The 24244-nt window shown below is 44.8% G+C and overlaps 1 protein-coding gene across 5 annotated transcripts in view; it reads left to right on the top strand.

Annotated features, from left to right (window-relative positions):
- The window catches only part of NFATC1 (nuclear factor of activated T cells 1), a 160275-nt gene that overhangs the window by 48565 nt on the left and 87466 nt on the right, over window positions 1-24244 (top strand). For 4 of the 5 annotated variants that reach the window (XM_075052426.1, XM_075052424.1, XM_075052428.1 and 1 more), the window contains exons 5-8: window positions 90-262; window positions 2680-2820; window positions 17854-17909; window positions 19191-19323. In XM_075052426.1, coding sequence (XP_074908527.1) covers window positions 90-262; window positions 2680-2820; window positions 17854-17909; window positions 19191-19323 — 503 coding nt within the window. Of the gene's footprint in view, window positions 1-89; window positions 263-2679; window positions 2821-17853; window positions 17910-19190; window positions 19324-21976; window positions 23605-24244 lie in introns of those variants that run through there. The other variant, XM_075052429.1, reaches the window with a different exon arrangement.

Here is a 24244-nt window from a genome sequence, read left to right as displayed (position 1 = left end):
TACAGGAAAGAGGAGAGATATCGCATGCTCCTGTCTTCCTGAAGTCTGCTTGAAATGAATTGCATTGCTCTGTGTTCTCTTTTGGATAGCATCGACTGTGCTGGGATATTAAAGCTCCGAAACTCTGACATCGAGCTGCGCAAGGGGGAGACGGACATCGGTCGGAAGAACACGCGTGTGCGGCTGGTGTTCAGGGTTCATATCCCACAGGCCAATGGCAGGACCCTCTCCTTGCAAGTAGCCTCCAACCCCATCGAGTGCTGTAAGTAGGAGCAAACATCCTTCTCTTGCGGGGTATTGTGCCGCCCCACACGCAGTCTTTGTCCACCGTCGTGCTGTACGTTGGTTTTGCTTTACCTGTCCGCTTGGTGAACCTTAATCTGCTTTCTAAAAGCACGTGGTTTATATTGAAGACAAAATACCCGCATCTTAGAAAAAAATGTGTAGCTTTGTGCATTGATTTCAATAGGAAAGAACACACTTAAAACAAGAGTGCACTTAAACTAACAGCTGACCTGGAAGGGACAAGACTTCTTTTTTTGGTGACTCCCTATCATACAGGTAACTGCTGTAGGAGTTTTGGAAAACAGCTACCATGTCCTGTTCACTCTCTGCCTCCCCATCATAAAGCAAAAACCAGCAAACAAAACCCCAACCCCTTTGATGAGGAGCTAGCAGTATACTAGAACTGACACACTGGCACAAGCTGCCTGCGGCTTCAGAAAACCTCCAGAAACCAGGTTTCCGCACTGGGGTCTCTTTGATTGAAGAGACTGCTTTTTATCAGATACACTGGGACACCCTCCAAAGACATCTATATCATCCTTGCTCTGTAAGCCTTGTCATCCTCCCACACACAAAACAAAACCTGCTTGCTTTGCGTAGCTTTAAGACCGCAGCGTAAGTGGTGGAAATTGAATTTCAGTCTAACTCCCAATGCTAATTTGGTCGTCTGGATGGAGTGAAACAGTTTTTTAAGGTTTTGGTGGATTCCACAAAGTGGATCTTTCTGATGCAGACAGGGTAGGGAGTAACTTAACATCTGGCGGGGATGTGGGGGGTGAGCTCTGGGGGTGGGGAGCAGAGGGGATGGGGAGGATGGCTTGACCATTCCTAGCTCCACGCATGCTGGAGGGTCTTGTTTGTGCTTGTGCCTGCATCTTTGCCGGGCTGGAATCCCACACAACATGTCTGGCAGGTCCTGGAGCCTGTCAGCATTTGATCTCTTGGAAGCATGGTGCTTTTTCAGGGACCGTTAACAGAGAGGCTGCAGCAAAGAGCATCCCTGCATTCCTTTTGCAAAAGCAGTGGCGTTGGTGACAGACTTTCAGACCAGTGCCAGCACTCCATCCTTTCGCCTAGGGTAGTACCACTGCCGCTCTGGTAGTCCGAGCCTGCAGGAGAGGCAGAAGTTGTAGGAAAGGGTAGTGCTGTTAGACCGACAGTCATAGCTTCTCTCCTCCACTGTCATTCATTTAAATAAACAAATGAGCGTTGGCAGTGGGAAGGGAGTTACATTAAGATAAGCCTATGTTATTTATGAAGAATAGCAGAGCCTTCTTACCTATAGCAGATAGACTGGCATAAAGCCCTGTCTTCTGTCCAGGATATGTATGAGATGAATAATTTTGCCTTTGTTTCTTATTCAAGGGCAAGTTCTAGGCTAACGCGCAAAGCAAAAAATGTGAGGAGTCGTGGTTTCATCCTGCTTCTCTTGAAGCTGATGAGAGCTTTTCAGTTGCTATATAGCAGGATAAGGCACAATTTGAATACATCCTGAACTGGTCTGAGCAAAAATGCCAGGCTCAGGAAGGCACTAAATATGAAGCCAATTGGATTTGTATCAGTGAACTGCAGTTTTGAGAGTTGTGTAATGAGCAAAAGCATGGTATGTGCCTCCTGAAAGGAGCGGAAAACAGGAGAAAAAATAAGTGCTAGTGTTATTTCCAGTGCAGAATGTGGAATAAGCTGGTGCCAGAAGCTTCCTGCATCTCTTAGTGCATGTGACACCAGGAGGAACCGTGTAACCTGGATAGAATGTCACGTCATCCCTTGAAGCACAGCCATGCTTGCTCCGTGTCCCAGTTGGGGGGAATAAAATATGTGCCACGAGAGTACCGGATTCCATTTGCATGGATCCACGTGTGCTTTGGCACTCAGGTGCTGGTGAAATACGCTCTCTAAACTGTGAGCTTCTGCTGGATTGTGAGGCCTGTGGCTGCTGCTGCAGGACAGTTTGCAGAATTGGCAGTACAGTGTATAGTGACTGAAACACATTTTGGGCATGGATGGTCGTGTCGTCATGTGTGCCTTCTAAACACACGGCATATATGTTATAGATAGCATGAGAGAGAATTATTTAACATAAACGAAATTTCAATAAAAATATACTTTGTGATACAGTACAGATCAAGCTGACTTTTAAAACAGCTTGTTCTCTGTGAACCTTTTGAATCTGTTCTGCAATGTTTGATAACCCTATTGTTTACGATCAAGGCGCTTGAAAACCAGCCGTGTTTCCTGCAAACCTTCTGACCTTTCTTTGTTTCTGTATCAAACTCAGCTTATCTTACGAGGGTAAGCATTAAGTTACTTACTAATGTGGTATTTACTTATTTTTGTGTGTATGTGTGTGTTTGTGGTTGCTTTTTTTTTTTTTTTATCTTTATAACTCTCCAGCTCAGAGATCTGCCCAAGAACTGCCTCTGGTGGAGAAGCAAAGTACTGACAGCTTTCCTGTTATTGGAGGGAAAAAAATGATACTGACTGGCCATAACTTTCTGCAAGACTCCAAAGTCATCTTTGTGGAGAAAGCACCAGGTATGTCTTTTCAATCTAGACTCCGGTCTGCCTTTTTTCCCCTGTTTCAAAATCTCTGCCAAATGATGAAAGCATAAATACGGTAATGACATTTTCTTCTGCACGTAATATGTTTTCCGTGTCACTGCGCAAAGCTGTGAAAGTGATCTGAGCCATGCCTAATGCTGAGGTTTCGCACTGTGGCAGGTGTCGTTACAGGTAGACAATAGATATTGAAGGTCAGCGTTTGGCATTTGTAGCAAACCATGGCTGTACCGGGTCGGACCTGTGAAAGGTGTTCGAAGCCTCCAATGGCATGTCCCTGTAAAACCTGCAAGACGGTGCATCTCGTTAAAACCTTTCTGTAGTTTGTGGAAGAGGGAGCAGTGCTGCTGGTGGTATGTGTGTGCACCTGTGTCTCCTTCTGGGGCAGTCGAGACCGGTGGCACTTACAAGCTGCTGGCTGAGGAGGACTTGCAGCGTTCATTTGAAGGACGTGTTTCTGGTTTACCTTGAGGGCTGGGGGAGAACTGAACACGACTGGCCCCCTCACCTGGTGCTGCTTCTGCAGTGCATTAGTGGTGGGACTGGTCCTCCTGGGGAAGGGTCCTGAGCCAGGCTGAAGCAGGGCAAGCAGCGTGGGGTGGGAGCCGAGGCCGGAGCAGGAGGTGTCTGCGGGAGCGGTGGGTCACAGGGTGACAACGCACAACATGCGTGAATGCCCCCGCGGGAAAAGGCGGAGGGAGCGGAGCTGTGAGTCAAAGTCAGGCTCTGAAACGAGATCGTGAAGGCTAGTTTTGAGCCTTGTTTTGGAAAGGGTTTCCGTGGCGCTGGCACAAGCCTTGGATTCCTCAGCTGCCGGCTGAAAACCCCCCTCCCTGAACTTTAAACAGTCTTGGGCGCTCCTCAGGCTGCCAGCGCCGGTTTTGACACTGCACACGTTTAACCCTCCATGTCCACGGAGTTCCCGCGCCATTCTCCTGCCCGTGGCCCATGCGGGCGGCGTGGGAAGCCAGGCCACGGGAGGGGATGGTGAGGCGAGCAGGGGAGGCTCTGGAGGGAAAGAGCTGAGTCTTTGAGCTCAGCTGACCCAGGGAAAGAGCAGAAGAGTTCCCTGAAGTTCCCTGGCAGAGTTGTGGGTTGGTGAGGTTTAAGTCACCAAAAGCGTGCGTGGGGTGGAGGTAACGCCCCAGCTCCTCGGCGAGAGCCGCTCTGTGCCGTTCCTGTGACCCCCCACGTTGCTGTCGGGCTGTGGCTGTGAGATGAGCAGAACACCCTTTCTGTTTCCTAAGAAAGTGGTATTGCAATTAAAAAAACCTGAACTCTGCTCTTTGTGTAGCATGAGGGGAGGGAAGAACATGACTGTCTACTTTAAACTTCCTTTGCTGCACAGAAGTGGGTTAGTGTGACATGTCAGGAGCAAAGTCCTCGATCTGTCTCATTACAGCAAGGAAACCATGTTAAAGGGTGCTTTCCTTCATACTTATTTTCTCTACTCTTCCTTCACTGAGTTGGACAAATTTTGAAGTATCACATCCCAAGGGATTATGATGGTGACGCTACTCACCAACCAGCAGGTACCACAGTGTGGATTTGGACACTGTCTCCCTTATCATAAAGTACACCAAAAGCAAGATGTTCATTGTATAGCCTTAAATTGCAGAAATGTAAACTGGGGCCAGCCTTGTATTTCTTAACCAGACAGATACCTCCCTCGAGCAAAAGGAATTTGAGGCTGCACAAAGACAGCATATAATAGAAAATAATTTATATGAGCAACATTTTTTCAACCATTGTGGGAGATGAAGGAGTGTACTGCTGCACACTGGATGTGCTGATGAGGAGGAAAATGATCCAAAGGCCTTGCCTGTCACCCTGAAAAGCTCTTGGGGTGACCTCCTTGGGCGCATGGGTTGGCAGGATGGAGCAGTGCAGGGGTGTCTCTTCTACGTGAAAGCACCCCCGGAGATCCCCCTGCACTCTTCCCCCGGGCATGGAGTCAGGGCAACGCTGCAGGAGCCAGTCAGTGAGCTGCTAGCGTTGAAGAGTAATCAAGATCATTAAGTCAGTATTGAAGGACCTGATCTGAAACTGTCCTGCCTGGTTTTAGTAGTCTCACGGTAGATTTGTCGTGCCTGCAGGGCAGTACTGCCTGGTGGAGGTACACTGCAGGGGCCGAGCCTTTAAGGTCGAGAGGGTTCGGCACCTCCGGGAGCTGCAGTCGTGTCACTACGAAAGGCGCCCAAAAAGCAAAGTTGCCGGCTGATCTGGGCTGAGCAATTTCTCGGGCTTCTGTCACAAGTCGTGCGCTACGTTGCCTAACACAGCTCGATGCGTTGGAAACAAACAAGCGCGATGCATCGTTGTCTTAGCGGCAGACTGCTCCGGCTCAATTTTTGAGCAGTCGCTGTATTTAATGTCAAATGAACAAGCGTTACCAGCCTTCACTTTTGTAAATCAGCACGCGGTGTTTCTTTCCCTTTCAGCTCTTGCACGTCTGTGAAAGTAGGTCAAGAGAGGGAACACCAGCATAGTTTCTCTTTCTCTTAGCAAGCTGGTTATGAACTTTTGTGATTAGCTGGAGACATTCATTAGTTTTGCTGCTGTTACCGCTTTTGTTTTTGAATTCGAAATGTTAATCACGTTCCTAGTGGGTAGCAGCCAAACACAGCTATTACAAAGCAATAGATCACAGGAATCATTGCACTTATAAAGAGAACGTATCTTTTATATAAAATTTAAATACTATACTACATGAGTTCATGTCTTCAGTCCTCACTTGGGCAGAGTCCCCAAGCCGGGAGGCAGTCTCCAGGAGCTCATCTAATTCATGCTAGTCTGCATACTTAATTGGTTAATGCAAGGAGTTTGAGAACACTTTTTGTTTGCCCTTTTTTTTTTTTCCCCCTTCTGTCTGAATAATTTCTTTAAGTCTGCCGAGTGCATTGTGGTCCACTGAATGTTTTTCCAAGCATGAGTCCCAAGCTCTCCGTCTTCAGGGCTAGCCCTCAGCTGTTGTAGTCTCTGGAGGAATGGCATTATCCTGGCCTCCTTGCGTGGGGAGTCTGTCTGAGCAGTGACTCATACAAGAGGGAATCCCTGAAGAATGATCAAATCAATCCTTCAGCTGGGGAGGCAGCCGCTTGGTGCTTTGAGCTTAACCCCTTACTGGCTGCTTTTCAGCCGGAGAGCAGACGAAACAGAGCAAAACATACTTTGCAGCCCTGCGACTCTGCATGTCACAGAGGAGGAATGAGGTAGCTGAGGGCTGAAGGAGCGTGGGAGGAGCACTGGGAGGACCTCCTCTGAAAGGAGACCCCCTCACGGTGTGGTCCAGCACTTAGGCAGAAGGCACTCCTTTGGCTAAATAATAAGTCTGTTCAGAAGTGGACTAAAAGTTGCTCAAGCCTTTTACAGTACCATAAAAAAGTTCTCATGTGTTGAAATGAGTCCTTATTTTACAGGATTTTGGTCAATGTTTTATTGCTTGCACATCAGACCATATTTTCCAGTGATGAACGATGGTATAAAACGACCGTCCAAGAAAGCTAGCGGTAGTAAAAATGTGAATGTTGAATGTGCTTTGAGAGGTTCACTCTTTTAAATTCAGAATTTCCTTAGACTGGGGAGTCCCACAATGACTTTGTCTGTTACAAATTACACTAATAATTGTTTTTCTTATCTTCTTTCACTTTCTGTCTTTCTTTGTAGTCATGCTTTTCTCTTCCTGAGTTTCAAAAGGGTCTTGTGAGTCTGCGTGTCATGGTTGTTGGGTGCTACGTTTAGGATGTCCGATAACAGTCTGTTTTTCATCAGAAGAATTAGTACTTTCTAAAATATTAAAAAATCGGCAGCTTCTTACTGGCAAGGGCTCTTGATGTCTGTATGCTGGTATTTGCTGTGGAGGCAAGGTGTGTGTTTTAGTTACAAAAGTAGATTAAATGAAGTTGGTGTCTGTTAGCTGTGGGAGTTGGTGTTTGGCTAGAAGGGTCAAAATGTTTCCTAACACACACATCTGCAAGAGCAGGGATTGTGATCTGGAATTATAATAAAAGGCACTGATTTATTTACTTATCTTTTTAAAACTTTTTATTTCATTTCTAGATTATAAAGGTAGCAGGCAACAAAAATCTTGAAGGAAGTTCAGAAAATGCAGATGTGTTTGGAGAGTATGTTTTGAGGACTATATATCTGTCAGCTACCTTTTTTTGCTAACGGCTTCTGCAAACACTGTGTATTTGTTTTGAAAGCTAGTTTTTTGAAGGTAACGTGAGTTACTGAACACAAAGCAGCACAAAAGCCTCACAGAAATGACCAGACTACTGGCTCCTAGTGTATCAGATTATGATTAGTGATCTATAAAACTGAGTGCAGTGGAAAAATCCAAGTTTCTCTTCACTCAGCTCACAAAATGTTTCCTGTAACCGATGAGTGAAAGCTCACAGATGAGACACAAAGCTGATATTCCAGGCACCAAAGCACAGGAGAGTTGTGGGTATGTCTTCCTGGTAGGCTTTAGGACATTGTAGAGTTGCCCGGGATATTTCAGGATTTAGAAGGAGTCTCGCACTGAGATCTGAAAGAGTTAATCTACCCCAAAAATCACTCCTTGCTCAAAAGTTGCTCCTTGCTCCTGTAGATAGAATCGTTTTGGCACTGGAACTAGCTCAAGTATTTCTGGACTTCATGGATTTGGCCAAGTCTAGACATACCTAAGAGATCAGGTTAAACTGACTGAAATCTTCATTATTAGCAAGTTGTGATCTATGGGAAGAAATGCATATTTGGTGTATTATTATTAATTATCATTCAGTTGAGTTTCCACTAGTTAAGTTAGAGCTCCAAACCCATTTCTTTGGTTTTGTGCTTAGTGACCAGAGCTCAAGGGAAGAGTTTTAAAGAGCAAAAAGGCAGAAATGTAACACCCAACTTCACTACAGGATTAGTTTCTCAAATAACACTGACTTTGAAATTCTGATTCTGGGCTGTTAATGTTGAGGGCCATTTTGTCCTGGTCAAAGGCCCGTGTTTGAGCTTCCTGGTGACAAATGCCCCTCCCTGAAGATGCATCACTCTCTTTGATGGATGTTAATAGACTTCACAATTTGTAACGCTGTATCTCTGAGTAACTGCAGGCTTACTGACTTCAGTGGTTTTGAACATGTTGTTAATTACTCAGCCTTCACATCAACAGTGATCCTAGCACCTACACACTCTGTAACCTAATTGCATAATATCCTCAGCTATTGTATCCAAAGCCTTTGAAACTCAAGTTCCTGAAAGACGGAGAAATAAACAGCACCTAAGCAACATTTCCTGCAGGGATTTTTCTCTTTTTGAATATTTTCAAACAATTTCAGATTTAGTTACTGCTTCAAACTGTTCATTCTGCTGTTGTTTTTATTTTATGAAATGGATTTTTCTGTCAAAACTCTTCCTCTTCCCTGCTGGAACAGGTTTTGCCCTTAGAACATGAAGATGCTGACATGGCATGGTAATAGTTGTACTAGAGCAGATGAAAGATAGCTGGGTGAAATCACCAAATTTATGTTTGGTGTATATGCCAAAGGAAATCACACTTTACTGTAAGTACTTCAGATGGGAAAACTTACAGTATGCCTCCTGTTAGACATGTGGTCAAGGTTGGTCAGCCGAGTGTCTGCATAAAGTAAATGCAATATGGAAAAGAAAGAAGCTGGATGAATTTAAGTGTCCACTCAAGCATTTCACAGGGTTTTTTTTTGTCTCAGATTTCACTATCTCTGGCCAAGATTAGAATCAAATCAGTTGCTGCTTTAAGGTATGTCAGTCTAAGAAATTCAGTTCTGTTTCCCTTATGTTGTGTAAGCAAAAGTTACCTTGTTGTATGGCAGGTAACTCAAGTGCAGTATTTTAGCTTCAGGAGGACTTACTAAAAGTTCTGGAAGATGATATGTTGGGGAAACATTTGAGTGGCATGTGGATGGAACGGATGCATTGGGGAAGCACGTGGGCTTTTTGATTTGACTCAGCTCCACTTTGGAGCTCAGGGTTTGGAGTCTGTTTTGACGTGATGTGATGTGATGATGTGATATGATGTGATGGGGAGACGGGTGACCTGAGTCTTGGCAGAGCTCCATTTGGTAAGAGATCTTACATTCTCAGAGATCTTTCCATTGCTCTTTCCATTGCCAGTAGCAGTCACAGTTTGGGGGGCAACTAGCCAAAAAGGGGTCAAGTTTCACACCGGTAATCATACTGTAGCTCACATAATAAATAAGCAAGTGACAAAACTCCCTTTCCCCCTCTAGTCAGACGGACAGATACTACATAATTTTGTCTTTATCTGTCTGTTTATCCAAGTTCAGGACACACGTTCCAATTGGCAGTGAGTGGTTGCACGCTGACTCATGCGCAGTGAGGTTAAAAATTCTGGAAACTAGATAAACTGGAAACTTCAAAGGCATACAAGTTGGGAGCACAGAGTTCATGTGAAGGTCACTTGAACCTATTTCCTAGAGATGTATTGATAGCTGAAGGGGTTTCTGGCCGCTGCCCAGAAATAAATATCCTTGGGCAAATAGTGTCATCAAATGGCGGAGTCATTTGATGGTGGAACCCTTTCACATGCACGCAGGAGCAGTGATGTAGCTTGTAGGAAATGTCAGCACGTTTCAGTTTTTCCTGGCTGTTTAGTCTAGGGAATGGCAAAGACGGAGTGGGACAGCAGCCATACACATGAGATGGTGTCAGCAGCAAGAAGCCTCATCCAGGGTGTTGCTCTCACAGTGAAGAACGAGTTCAATCAATCACAGATACTTACTGTGGACAACAGAGAAATAAGGAATAACCATATGGTGTCTAGTTAAAAGTCACTTGCCTGAGTAATCCTGTAAATTTTTAATTATAGAAACTGTGACTGCATGCTTGAAGTTTATTCTTTCATGTCTTTGCCAGACTAAGTGGCTTCAAGCAGCTGTATCTGTGCAATCAAGGCTTTGTCTCTGAACTTTTGTAACTAGCACAAGATTTCAGATAGTTTTTACTGTTGCTGTTCCAGTAGGACCCTCTGTCCAAACACACAGAAATTCACAGCCCTTACCAGAAAGCTGAGAGTCTATTGAAGCAATCAGTGCCTAAAGACAGTAGAGGGAAGAAGTGTGGTGGGCTGACCTGGGCTGGCTGCCAGGTACCCACCAAGCCGCTCTCTCACTCCTCCTCCTCAACAGGACAGCGAGGAGAAAATAAGAAGAAAAAGCTCATGGGTCAAGATGAAGACAGGGAGACTGCTTACCAGTTACCATCAGAGGCAAAACAGATTCTGCTTGGGCAAAATAATTTATTACCAGTTAAAAATAGAGTAGGGTAGTGAGAAACAAAGGCAAAACTAAAAACCACGTTTACCCCCTCATCCCTTCCCAAGCTCAACTTCAGTCCTTCATTCCTGACTTCTGCCTCCTCCCCCCGAGTGGCACAGGGGGATGGGGAATGGGGGCTGCAGTCAGTCCATAACTGCCCCATCACTACCAAAACCTTGCCACATAAACCAATACAAGGGGATACCTCCAAAGTACTTGGGTTTTGGTGGGATCATCTACATCTTTTGCAAAAGCACAACTCATCGTCATCTGTTACTTCCCTGACATCATGAAGAGTTGGTTCATGTCTCAGGTGGGCATCACAGGAAAAGTGGGGAGACCTGAGGGAAGAGGAGCATGTTCCTTTCAGGTCTGTTGAGGGAGGAAGATGACACCTTCCAGAGCAATATGGAAGAGAGTACAATGACATTTAAGAGAGGAACAGAGAGAGAAGACATTTTCAAGGTGTACCTTGTTGCAGGGAAGCTGATGTCAAGGCAGATAATCAGAGGCGAGGAAGACAGACCTCTAAGATTGAGCCCGACCTTCTTGGACAAGAGAAACAAGAAAAGGGACATGGCGAGGGACAATGAGATGGAAAAAATAAAAATGCCATTCAAAAGCTTACTGTTTATACTCTGCTAAAAAGTCATGAGGAGTTACCATAATGGGATGTCTCTGGAAGATGAGAAGTTGTGGCCATATAGATAGAATGAAAAGTTTGTGTCTAAAAAAATAATCAAGAAGGAAGAATTGAAAGCATTTGAATCCAACTTACATCTTAAGATGAGAAAGAAGCAGGAGTAGCTCTAGTACAGGTGGTGGTGTTGGCATCAAGCACAGAAGTAGAGGAAAAGAATTATTCATGGAAGGAAAATTTGGAACTTGGTTTAAACAGACTGTGAGGTTTGTTACTCCAATAGTCTCTGAGAAAATATGAGACAGATTAGACTGAAGAAGATGGACCAGGAATATTTTACTCAGTTTCAGCTGCGAAGTCACAGGTTTAGCCTACTAGAGTTTCCCAGAGGAGAGTAAAATTGTGAAGACAAGGAGATGACACGAATGTAACCAAAGACAGAGTGAAGTATTGTCATGACTGTTGGTGGGTGGCTGTGCTGGGTGTGCTTGGTTTGACCCGCCTGCTCTAGAGAGATTTTGCAGGGATGTCAAGCTCCAGCTTTACTTGGAAGTTGAGTGTCTTAGACCTAGAATTACTGAGTTATTAAATAAAACCCTCAGACCAACAGTAATTTGCATAGGGGGAGGTGCCAGAGAGCACAAATTGCATAACCAGCTTCCATTCTGCCGAAAATAGGATCTAGCAGGTCATTCCAATGGTTTTGGCTAAAAATGAACCCTGATCAGTCAGTTGTCAGCACAGTGCCTCCTTTTAATTACCTGGACTAAAATTACAGTTCATTTGCAAACACTTGAACTCAGAATAATTAAGTCTCTTAGACATACTGTGGTAAAAGCAGCTAAAACGGCTCACCGTTTACGCAAAGTGAGTCCCTCAGCTTTTGGCTTGCCCAGCTGAGCAACCAGAGAGGAAGCGCATGTCTGGCACAGATGCCAAAGTACTGTAAGATACAGTTTGTACTGGATTTTATCACCTGGTGGCTGCCTGGCTTTTATATTGTTAATTTAAGGTAAAAAAGAGGGGAAAAGTAACTTGAGAGCATCGTATGCATGACAGACACACCTTAGTCTATGTAATATTCAGCTCAATACTGCAAAAATGTATAGCTGAAGGAATGGACAAAATCCCTATGCTGCAAAAATGCTTATGAGGACACACAAACAAATATAGCAGCTTTGATGTGGAAATACAAGTAGGTCAGTTATGCGTGAACCCTGCTGCGCATGGACTGATGCATGCCAGAAGACATGCCAGGGACGGGGAACAAAGCTATGGGGGAAGTCTCTGTAGTGGGACGGTAGGCTGCGAGGGGGGCAGAAGAACAGCTGGGGGTCTTCCTGGCAAGGAAGAGGGAAATGAAGTAGGTGAAAATCAGACCAGCGGTGTGGTCTCATAGCAAAAGTAGTGGAAGAGCAAAGGGGAGATCAAGGTGGCTGGAGAGGCAGACGGGGCGGTCGAAAGAAAGGTCCTGGCCACTTACGTTGTGGATAGTTATTCTCTGCTCCCTCTGTATTTCTGAATGGTTTCTTGCTGTCCTCCTGCCCCATCTTCCGTGTCCATCCCATGGCAGCCTGCTTGGCTGGTGTTGGTTCATCCTTAGAGCCTGTCTCTTGTAAATGTCTTTAAAACGTACACCGGTGTGCAAACAGAAGGATAGACTCCCACCCACCCACAGGTTACTGAGCTTGCTGGTGTCCAGCTGGGGAGATGCTGTTGACAGCAAGACACCTGCAAGACCAGCCTAGAAAAGTGCCCCGGCTCCTTGTGGCATCCCCAGATCTGCAAGGCTGCTGCCTCTGGAGCAAAATCTGGCACTGGTACACCCATGCCAATGCACATCCAGTGGCAGGTGAGACAGTGCCAGTGGGTCGTGCCCAGGACTGGCGTGGTGAGTGTTCTCCAAGCCACAGAGCCGCCTCGTTGCCAGCCCAGGCACAGACGTGGCCCAGCCTGCCCTTTGCCTGGAAGCTGATAGCATCTCTGCACAAAACTGGGTGACTCTTGAAGTCTGAATGACAAGACTTTGCCTCAGTCTTCATCCTCTTCTCTGGCTGGAAACCCATCCTTTCGTTCCGGATGTGTTCACAGATCAGTCTTCTCAGCACCATGAGTGTACGTCCCGGGGAAAAGGGGTTGGGGTGCAAATTGAAAACTTGCAAATCCTTCACTCCTAAGGGATTTGAATATGCATAAACAGGACTGAATAGGAAGGTAGACGACCTTTGCAGAGCACCTCAAAATTACGCTGTATAATCATTCTGCGTTGCATCTGTGCACTGCCTGTTGTCGACATGTTAAAGTAATCTGGGATGTAATATAGGCATTATTGTTTAGGGTAATCCCACAATACATTAATCAAGTAGTGGATTCCTTTGAGAGGGTAGAGCTAGTCTCACCATCTTACTCGCAATATATGAATGTAAATAGAGATTTACAGCCCAGCCAGTGGAGTCAAACTCTGTTGAGCCGCAGGCTGGAAGAGTGTAAAATGTACACGGTGTACAGGCAGTGAAATCCTAGATAACGTCTATTCTTCTCGTATCTCAAGTGAACACAGGACTACTAAAGAATATAGACTGTTTTAACCTCCTGTAGTAAAGTGAAATCACTTAAATATATCTGAACGCTCCCATTATGCCCGTTTCATAGAGGCAAGGTTTAAGTGGTTGCCAGATGTTATACCCTCCTGAGTTTCCAGGCTTGGGGTTTTTTTGGTACTGTATATTCTTTCCCCTTTCTGCCATCCATTGGTCTGTAATGAAAGTTGCGCTGGTGGTTTGACTGTTGTGAGCTTCCAAATCCCTGGCACTACACTTGCAGTTCCCTGGGGTACGAAGGTAAACCCAGCCCTGGAAACCCTGGGAGATCTGTCCTGACGGGCAGCAAGGTGGGGAAGACGGTAGAAAAATTTCTTTGGAAAGTCTTCACAGCTCTTTGTGTTACTCTTCCACGAAGAAAATCCATATGTCGTGGTCTGCTCGGCTTTATGTGTGAATAAGTAATGCTGCTAGATTTACACAGCTACTTTTTAGCGCTGCTTCTGTGTTAAAACAGGCCTCTACAGTGCCTTTTTATGTGGAAATCTTGTAGCTGGGTGTGGTGGGGAAGCCGTTCAGTGACTCATACTGCAGGGAATTCCCTGATGAATTAGAGTATTTTTACTTCTGGACTTGTGCGCAGTTTCCTTTAACGCTGCAGCGAGCGGCTGATAAGAGCAGACTACAAAGGCCCATTCACCCTTCAGCCGCTGCCTGTTAAAACGGGGTGTTTATGCTTTGCAAAGCTGAAAATCCACCCCGCATCACCCTGGTAGGTTCGCAGTATTTTCATCATTAGCAATCCCAGGTGCTCCAAGTGTCACAGCGCCGAAACAAAACAAAACAAAAACAAAAACAAAAAAAAAGGCTGAAGCGGCTGGTGGCGAAGTCCACCCGAAGCAGGGGTGGTTATAAATAACAGCGACCGGTCTGTAAATGTCAGGCTTCCTGACAAAACCCGGTGTCTTCAGCTGGCGACGGCGCTGATGGCCACCTGTCAGTGCAAGCGCCGAGCCCAGGGAGCCTGCGCCAAACGGGGGGTTTCTCGCTCCCCCGGCACTGCCGGGCTCCCGCGTTGCCTCTTTGGAGGAGGAGGAGGAGGAGGGATTCGAGGGTCCTTCTTCCAGCCCTTGGCATGGGTCCCCAGGTGAAGCCTTGGCTTTGACGGGTCAACTGCTGCTGCTGGCACCGGGGGAGCGGGGCGCTCCGCCAGGGACTCCGCAGGGCTTTTGCCTGCGGTTCCGTGTGCGGATGTTTTGTTTTTATTTCCCTTTTGTTAAAAAAAACCCAAACCAACCAAACGCAAAATAAAACAAACCCAATATAATACCTTGACACAACTTTTTAGCTATATAAAGAGATGTCTTTCTGTTCGAAATATTGCGCTATAAATCTTAAAAACGCCAAAACAAAGCCAGGCATTTGGTTTGGAGAAGACACTTCTTATTACTTGGTAAAAGTAAATAGCGAAATGAAAGGGAATGAAATAAGACCTTTGGAAAAGCCTTTTTCTCCCTTTTCCTCCCTGCCTCCTCCTCTCCTTCCTCTTCTGCCTCTGTCTCCCCCCGTCCCCGTATAACAACTGCCCATTTGGGTACGGTAATTCCAGAGAGTAAACTTTAACGGGAATGCCTGAAATGTGTCTGCTTCAGCTTTGTGTTATGTCTGTAATTTGAATTATTTGCATTTTGGAAAGGTATAAATTGCTCTGGTGTACTTTGGTTGGCCGGCGGCCAGGAGGGAGTTGCCTCGGGCCCCGAACCAGGCGGGCTGCTGCAGATGTGGCAGGCGTACAATGGAAACTTTTGTGGTCGAGCAGCCCTCGCTCCTCCAGCACACGCTGACGGGAGGCGGCATCCCGCCTGCTCGCCAAGGTCCCCGGCGTACGGGCACTGGGGGCAAAACCGTTTTCTCCGGCGTAGGCAGATTGTCTTGATGCTTCGGGCTCCCACAAACTGTTCCGCAGACATTATTCCTTTCTCTCTCTCTCTTTCTCTCTCTCTTTTCTTTTTTTTAGTTTCAGCTGAACTGTATAAACCTGCAAAACATGTTTACTGTAAGAGGTTGACGTAGTGGTCTAAGGTTTCCCTCCTGGAGCTGGTCCCAGTCCGTGGGCGTTGAGATTTCCCTCTTGGTTCACCAGACGTAATATGAGGAATTGTCTTTTTTTTTTTTTTTTTTCAGTCTCTTGCTTCATAACAACTTTTCCTCCCTGTGTTTTTGTTAAACGAAATGTCACTAGCTGTTAATGAGTTGTCTATTCCCTACTTTTTCCCTCTCTTCCCTTTCCCCTCAGTCGCTGAGCAGCAATGGTCTGGACAGTCTCAAGGGAATTTCTTGGAGCGAAACCCGTATTGTTCTTATTAGCTTCCAAAGACGAGCCACGGCTCTGGATTTTTATTTTCCTAATAGTTTAGATTACAGCATTTAAAATATTTCTGAACAAACTCTCTTTGTCATCATAAAAATTTCAAAAGCGCATAAAGGCAGTGCCGCGTGAAGTAATTGAAAGATTAGCTAGAGATGGAGTCGTTTTGAATTTTACTGAAGTATCGGCAGGAAATAAAAAACAGAAACCTGAATCAGATCATTCGTCTTGCAAAGCAGAAATTAAACATAGCAAAAAACCTGAACTTCTGGTAATCCATTTACAAAGGCAAATTGAACACATGTTAACTACTAGTCTGGATGTCTGTAGATTTTAAAAAAAAAAACAAACGCCAACAAACCCCTTACAAAGCAGAAGTTCCTAGACTTTGCAAAATGTGTGATAGTGTCGGTGTTGTATTACTTTAACAACTGATTGAGTTAATTGGGGGGGACACGAAAGGCTACGGGGGCTCTATGGGGAGGGGGTGGGAGATAAAGGAGGCTGATCCCAGACGAGGGATGTGTCCTGGCTTGCTGAATTTTGGTCAGGTTTTTTCTACTGACAGCTCAGGGGAAGCATCTGTTGGATAAATTGTGAAGTGATCGCCAGTCCTCCAGAGAAGTCTGCTTCAATTCTGGCACTCTCAAAAGGCATCGTTAAGGAGACTTGAGCACGGTCTGGCTGCTCCTTCTCTCCCCCCAGCCAAACGTGGCAGTACCAATTAAAGGGATTCCTTTTCCAGCATCACAATTTAAAATGTAGGAAGAAACTGAGGGTAGATCTGCTAATTGTTTCCTACAGAAAGACGTGCCAAATCCACTCTGCTATTTATGCTGCAGCTTTCAGGTTGCACTTCTTCCCATACGTTAAAAAGAAAGGGGTTTTGGACGTTAAAACAATCGCCAGGGCTAGTCCCTCAGCAGCATTCCTTTCACAGTAGGACAGCTGTACACAAAAATATTATTTACAGACATTTGTAATAAATCAGGCCGTTCTAAATGCGTCACCTCCATCCTGGCCATGAAAGCGAAGAGAGAAGAAAAAGTGCATTCACTCTTTTACCTTGCCGAGAGCTGTTTTTCTAAGGCAGGCCCACGTCTATGTGATGAAGTTCAAAATAACTAATATTTGCATTTGCATGTCCCGATGCTGCAATAAATATACAAAAGAGATGACATAAAGTCTCATTTTCCCTTTCACTCCAGTGACATCTGACAATGGTGGGACTCATGAAGCTGCATGCGTCCCCGCTGCCCAGCTTAGACAGCAGTCTGCTTGTGGCCTTCCGTACACATTTGTGTTTTTCTAGGCCTGCAGAATGGAAACCTTACGTTTTGTATTATTTTTCTAATATCTTTGCTGTTGAGTTTTGAAGCCACAAGGAAGAAAAAAAAAAACCCTGTTATTGACCAGTGACTTCTGTATCAGTGAGGCGCAGGAAAAATGACCTGACAAAACCAATTTCTTCCAAAAGACAGGTCCCCAGAAAAAGTGATAGCAGTGGCTTAAATCTATGTTTGCTTGAAAACAGAAATACAGTAAATTAGGAGGACCCAACACACCACTAGAAGCAGCTCCACAAAACTGTAGGTAGGACCACTGTAGCTGAGCTAAACCAACTTTAAAATGGAGTCAAAAGCTGTGTTTCCCAGCCTATGGCCTTGCCTTTTGATCCAAGCAGCAGAATTATGACAAGCCAGACTAGGAGTATACTAAAATGAAATACTGCATGGCTGAAAAGCTTCCTTAATACTGCTTGGTTTGTTTTGTTTAATATTAATGTTGAATATGACTTAACTGCATAGGTAGTGATCAAAAGGCCTCACAGGTAGCAGTATTTTTGTCTGAAAGTTTGGGAAGCTAAGGTGTAGAACAGTTGCATATTTTGTCCAAGCTAGTGGCGGAATAAACTCCCGGTGGCTTTCCCCCATCGCAGTATCATGCGCTCTGGATTGTGGTTCACCCTTCAAAAAAGCTAAGTGGACCCCCGCCACGGGTTACCCGCGTGGCCTCCTGGTTGGGCAACGCTTGGGCAACGCGTTTTGAGAGCTGGTTTTCATATATGCAGTGCCCCTTCAAAGAGATTTTTTTGCAAAAGTCATTCTTTTGTAGGCTTGGGAGAGGAAAAAAGGACGGAACTAGATGTCTTTTTCTTTTGTCTTTTAGATGGTCACCATGTGTGGGAAATGGAAGCCAAAACCGACAAAGAAATGTGCAAGCCAGTAAGTCTGCCTTAAATATTTTAACATCAAGATGAAAAATATATATTGCCTTCTCCAGCACTGTTACTAAAGAGGGATTTCCAAGGCTTTGGCACCGTGTCTCCCCACTGAAACAGAACAAGTACTTAGGCCTCCCCTCCTGGAAATCTTCCTTTAATGGGAGCATGGGGTAAAAAGCCTTCGTTGGAAGCTATCCCGAAAGTAGGAGAGACCATTTGGAAAATATTTTTTCATTGTCCAGGATGGGCCAGCCCTGTCTGCTCATCTTCTGTCTTGCTGGGTCAGTTCTTCCCTCTGCTCCCAAAGCAATTTCTGATCATTTTCCTTGGCTTTCGTCTACCTTCAGCAGAAGAAATGTGAGTCCCCTCACAGGAGATCAGCCCCAGGGTCGGAGAAGCGTGGCTCCCTCAGCCATGACTATAAGCAGCAAATATGGCCACTATTCCACCTCTGCAGGAATATGCAACAGTTTGTTAGCTGCAAACCTGCTGGAGACATGCAGGCAAACAATTTAAAGACCTCAGCTGAATGCAGGCCAAATGCTAAGACGAGCATTCCCTTTTATTCTTTCAAAAAGTGCCAAGGGAGGTTTTGATGGTCATAGCAGATTGCACTGTGCGTTTGTGTAAGCTGATGCCCTAGCAGCTAAGTCGTTCCGTAGCCCCGTGCTGGAGCATTTGGTTTCTGACAGTGGAAGATCATCTACATGCTCTCCAGCCCTTCTTCCTGTAGCACTAGATGTTCTTGCAACATCTCCCATCCACAGAAATTAGCATGCTTAAACCCTCCTGAGTGAAAAACATTTCACTCTGGAAAACTGACGTATTTGAATAATCATATGCCTGTCCTAATTCTCCTTTCAAAGGAAGTTGTGTTAGGGTGAGGTATACCGGGGATGACCTGCCAGCCAGGCGGTTGTGCTTTCTCCTGCTGAGTTAGAGACTACGATTTGATTGTGGTCCCAAGATTCTTGTCAGAGGCAGGAGGGATAGAGCCTTGTGGTATCGTATTTGCTGTCCAAAGGGAAGAGGTGAAGGCTAGTGATTGTGTAAAGACCTGAGCCGTGCTAAAATCTTATTTCCCTACTTCTGGAGTCCTTGGCACGGACACTGGGGGTGGCCAGAGGCCATGCCTGCTCATGAAGCCCACCAGTTCCCCTGCAGAGAACATGTCCCTCCTTGTGAGCCCAGGTGCCTCCTCCTCGGGGTTAACATGTGAATGCCATTGTACAAATCAACTGCCTTTGTCATGCCTTGACTTTCTGATTTGTTGCTTTTGCAGAATTCGTTGGTGGTTGAGATACCACCTTTCCGCAATCAGAGAATTACCAGCCCTGTTCAGGTCAACTTCTATGTCTGCAACGGAAAGAGAAAGAGAAGCCAGTACCAGCTTTTCACCTATCTTCCTGCTAATGGTAACAAAATATATTCCTTATCTCTGCTAGTAAAAATGAGAGATAATGATGATTACTTAGAAGGATACATGGCTCTGATAATTCTTTAGTAACCTGACTAATTTGGAGGTATACCTGGCACTATAAAATGAGAGTGAGAATCAAACCATAAGAGCTGCCTTTCTGCTGCCCACACAAGAGATTTTCTTTGCAGGTTATTTTCTTTTATACTGGTGGCAGAGACTTGTTGGAACAAGGATTTTTTCTGCCTTTGGGAGCACAAACTCACGTGTAGCCACAAATTGTGAACGCTCTGAGCTCTCTGCTAAGTTGCTGTCAACCCTCGGTCTGATTTTGCAGCCCCAGAGGGTACATTGCATTTGAGTAATACTTCTGAATTCGCACCGCAGCATTGCAAGCGTGCTGGGCTCTGAGCTGGAGGTGGTGTGGGGATTCTCCTTCCAGTCATCGTGCACCTTGCCGTCTCACACGGGGTGAAAATAGCGCTCCAGGGTGATGCTGCTCTTGGGTAGCGATGAAAAGCACAATGTGGACGGAGATCAGAGTGCTCCGTAAAAAATGCTTCATGTATAGGAAATGTTCACAAACACGTGTTCCAGCTTTTTTGGAAGCTTATATTGGTGGCTGTGAAGTGACAATAAAGTCACTCATGCTAGATGAATTCCAAGCAGGCTTGTTTGAAGATTTTAATAGCAGGTAAATTTAGATTATTTTTTTATTATTATTATTTGAAATGTCTCTTTTTCGGAGAACACTTTTTTGGGGAAAGTAGGAAAAAAGGGTGGTTGTTTTCTTGTTGTTGTTTTGGAAGGAAGAGGGATTAGAAAAATGATGAGGTTAATGCTTTTGCATAGACTTTCCAAGTGAATATAGTCCTTCTGAGGGAAATTCCCACAAAGCAATACTTGAGTCATGTCACATGACTTGAAGAGACCTGCCAACTTTTTGCAGGTGAAATCCCATAAAATACACATTTGGAATTTCACCCAGTTAGCTTGCATGCACTCCAGACTTCTATCAGGACTTTAATTTAAAGTAAAAGTACAGGAAACCTGACATGGGCAACTGAACGCTTATTGCGTATGTGCTGTGTAGCTATGCTTCACTGAATCAGCCTACTTATGCAAACTTCATCCGTAGTGGGTATGTCTATGTATATTTAAAGACTGTTCATCTCTTTAATTGGAAAGAAAAAGAGTTGTTATTGTCTTGCACAACACTTTTCAGCAACAAAACTCTGTTGTAGAGGCCAACAAGTATTGCCTCGCCACCCAAGTTACCCTCATAAGTATTTCAAATACATGCCTGTTGTTAACTGCTGTTTATTAAGCAGCATCTTTTCTCTCCAGCCTTTACATAGGCCATTTTTTACCATTTTATTCTAAACCATGGGAATAGTATTCACTGCTGCAAAGTAGGTTTATGCTACCACCGTTCTGAGGTTGAAACATTTGATGTTTCATTTGATGTGAAGAGATGGGAATATTCACCTAGTGACAGGCAACAGAGAACCAGCCTAGGCTTTATTCTGCAAAGACATCTTTAATTATGGTAATTGTTGAAAACATTGGGAATCTTGTTTAGTCTGCTGTACTGATTTAAATTCATGTGAAATCTTTTCGTTTCAATGTAGGGAAACCTGAAAGAAAAAATGTAATACCAGAGTAGGGTAAAGGGAAGCAGGTATTCATAGTAAATATGCCTTCCCCCCATTCCTGTTTGGTTCTCCACTCACATTCTCTTAATATATGTATGTGTATGTGCATATAGGTAATTGAAAAACATCTTACCTTCTTTGCAAACTCTCATAACAGTGGTAAGAGTGAATGTGCTTCTGCAATCATCAGAATTAATAGGATAGTATGTTTTTATTATGCCTGTGTTTTAGCTGTAAGGTTTTGCCCTTACGTTGCTGGTGGCTGTTTCCATCGTGCCTTTCAAAGATATACGATCACCTTGACTACGTATTCAGAAACCATGCACAAAGACTGAATCAGTCGTTTATGCTGCTGTATTTCTAGGAGTCATTTTAGGATGTTCTACTTTATTTGATTTCAGTCACAACATTCTTTTAATGTTTCAAGACATGGCAGAAAACCAAAGTATGGCTTATGAAGAAAAAAAATTTGAGTCAACAAGCACTGTGTGATCAGTGTAAAAAAATGTAAAGGAGATAAGCACTATTTTGGTCCAGGTAGCACTTTGTCTCTTGTTTAAACAAATCTCCTGAACATAGAAGGTGTAGGTTTTTGACAAGCAAATGTCAGAGTGTAAGATGTGGTTTTACACAAATCAGATGGTATCCTGTAAGCTTCTTCTCCTGCTGTGCTTTAGGACTAGTCAAAATGCTAACATTTCAGTGCCTACCATAATTTTGCAGGTATTTCTGCATGCGGGATCTTTTAAAAGCTGCATAACGCACATTAGACATATATTTTACAGCCCAAGTGGACTGTGCCAAAGCAAAATACCGTATATGGATTAAAGCCTAAATATTGTGTGATCCCACTGGCCGTGCTCATGGGGTGGGTGTGGGCACGTGCAGACAGTGCAACCAGTGGGAGAGCCATGGGCTTGCTCTGCGGTTCCCACCCTGACCACAGAGCAATAGGGGTTTTTTTTCCTGTAGCTCCTATTTCTCCTCATTCCCTAGGGGAAAACAGCCAGTGGATCCAGGGACACGTGGCCTCACTCATCCCATCTCCCGTGGATGGTCCTATAGCGTCTCCATGGAGTACAGCTCTGTGACATGCAGCCAGCACAAGCTGCCCTCTCCAGCAGAGTGTTACGGTTTCACCGCCGTAAGGCTTCTCCCATGCTGCGGAGATATGGCAGGATTGTACTTTTCCTCTGTGTTAGCTCAAGTGTTTTGCAGAGCAGGGACTTACTTGGTGAAGATGAGTTCCTGCCTCAGCAAGAAAAAAAATGCTGTAAAAATTAAAATCTTACTGCTCTGTAAATGAAAAGTTTAAATAACAAAACAAAACAGAAAGTAGAGGCTTCACAAATGAGAGCCAAGGTCTGGAAAATGGGCTTGCTTAAGTCTTTGGCTTGGGACAGACCATAAACCTAAGTACTCATAATCCACTTTTAATTGAAATTTTGATTTACTGTTCTGCTGAATTTGAGCAATCCCCGAATCCTGTGTTAGCCTATATTGTAAAGAAATGACTGTAATGTCATTTTTTTTTAGTATTGCTTCAATATTACGCATCGCTGAGCAATTGCATATCAGTTTTTTCCCGGAGCCTGCAGTCTGTAGGCTCTTGAGACTCCTCCCCAGACATGCCTGGCGCAGAAATATAAGTAGTTTCCATACCATTCTGGCACAGGTGAATTCCCGCAGCTCATGTGGTAAGTACTAATACATTTTGCATTGCCACATCCCATCAGAATGTGAGGAGGAAGGCGCAGGACCGGACGCTGCGGTCAGGAGTCTGAGCGCAGCACAGTCAGCAGGTGCTTGGATATTTGGCTTTTAAAGTCCCTCCACTGCCGTAGCTCTGTGCAGGCATGCTCTGCGGCTCCGTTATGTGCAGCAGAACATTTCGGAAAACGTTGGTGGACCCCGCATTTGTGAACCCTACCCTCTAGAAAAACGCTTGGTTTTCATTTCTGTTTATGACCGCGTATCATTTTGCTTCGATGAATTTATTATACCATTGGCCCAAATATGCATTTCAAACAGGATGAATAGTCTTCTGAAATCACTAGGTGTAAGCGGTAGCATTTGAGGTGTAAACTAATCTGGAGAGGCTGAAGAAGCACACAAGCAACCAGACATGTATGCTGTGGTTCCAAATCCTGTGCTTTCATCTGCTAAGAAAGCTGAAGGAGTTCTCCAGCTCAGAAGACTTTAAACAACTCACTGAATGATAAGGGTTAGATCTCTGTTTATTCAGATTTCTTTTATGTAGGTACATCAAAATAGAGGAAACGTGTTCAAGAACTTATTTTTCGCAGATAGGAGCGAACGCTCTCTATGATTTCTGTTATCTAATGAATATTGATATCAAGAATGGTGAACAGAAAAGTTTTTCTTTGAACTTTATTTAGACAAGTAGTGATATTTGACTAAGCAAAAGCAGGCTAGTTTGTCTAGGAAATATTTAATAAGATGGAAAAAGGAAAGTTGAGTTGTTTCTTTTACTGGAATGAAAAATACGCTTTTGCAAAGAGTTGATGATGAAGTATTTCCGGTTTCTGTTTCTGTCAGGCTTCTTAATTGTCAAAGCATTATTAAAAAATCGTTTCACTACTTCTAGTATTTATTAAAATGGTGTCGATACGCCGGGCAGCTTTTCTTTTGAGACGCGTTTCACCACCCGTAGGGCCGGATTTCCAAGTGCACAGCCTTCGCTCGCAGAGCCAGCTTTTCTGCAGTCTCTTTGCCTCCCTCCAGGCACCTGCACAAGCCCCCGGGGTGCTGAGCTCCTCTGAAAACCCGGCCACGTAGGCAAGTGACTTGCCGGGGACGGAGGCCCTTTGAATCTGCGGGTACGGAGCTGCGCTGAGAGCGTGCCTGCGGTGACTAGACGTGCCTCAGTATTGTTGTTTTCAGCCCAGCGGCGTGAAAGTGAAGCTCTTGGTGTGCTGCTGAAAAGGGCGAGCGGTGCCCACTGCGCATCGCTTTCAGCGTCCTCCTAACTTCCTGCCTCTGCTCTAAAATTATCTCCTACAGATGAGTACAATCAGCAGTTTTCTAGTGATTGCGTTGAGCAGCCGTGCCTCTCTTTCACCTCGGCTCCTCCGCCCACAGCTCACTTTCTAAGTTAAAAGATGACACCGGCCGCCTTAGCAGAAAGCAGTAAAATGAGGATGCAAAGCGTTGCCGCTCCGATGTGACACAGAGCACGGCTTTTGCCGATCACCTCTCGAGCATTTGTTGAATTTTCACGCTCGAGGCTGGCAAAAACTATTA

This window comes from Buteo buteo, chromosome 20 (assembly GCF_964188355.1).
Source record: "Buteo buteo chromosome 20, bButBut1.hap1.1, whole genome shotgun sequence".
NCBI classification, from domain to species: domain Eukaryota; kingdom Metazoa; phylum Chordata; class Aves; order Accipitriformes; family Accipitridae; genus Buteo; species Buteo buteo.
Note: the sequence above shows the minus strand (reverse complement) of the source record. Positions and strands in the feature narration are given on the sequence as shown.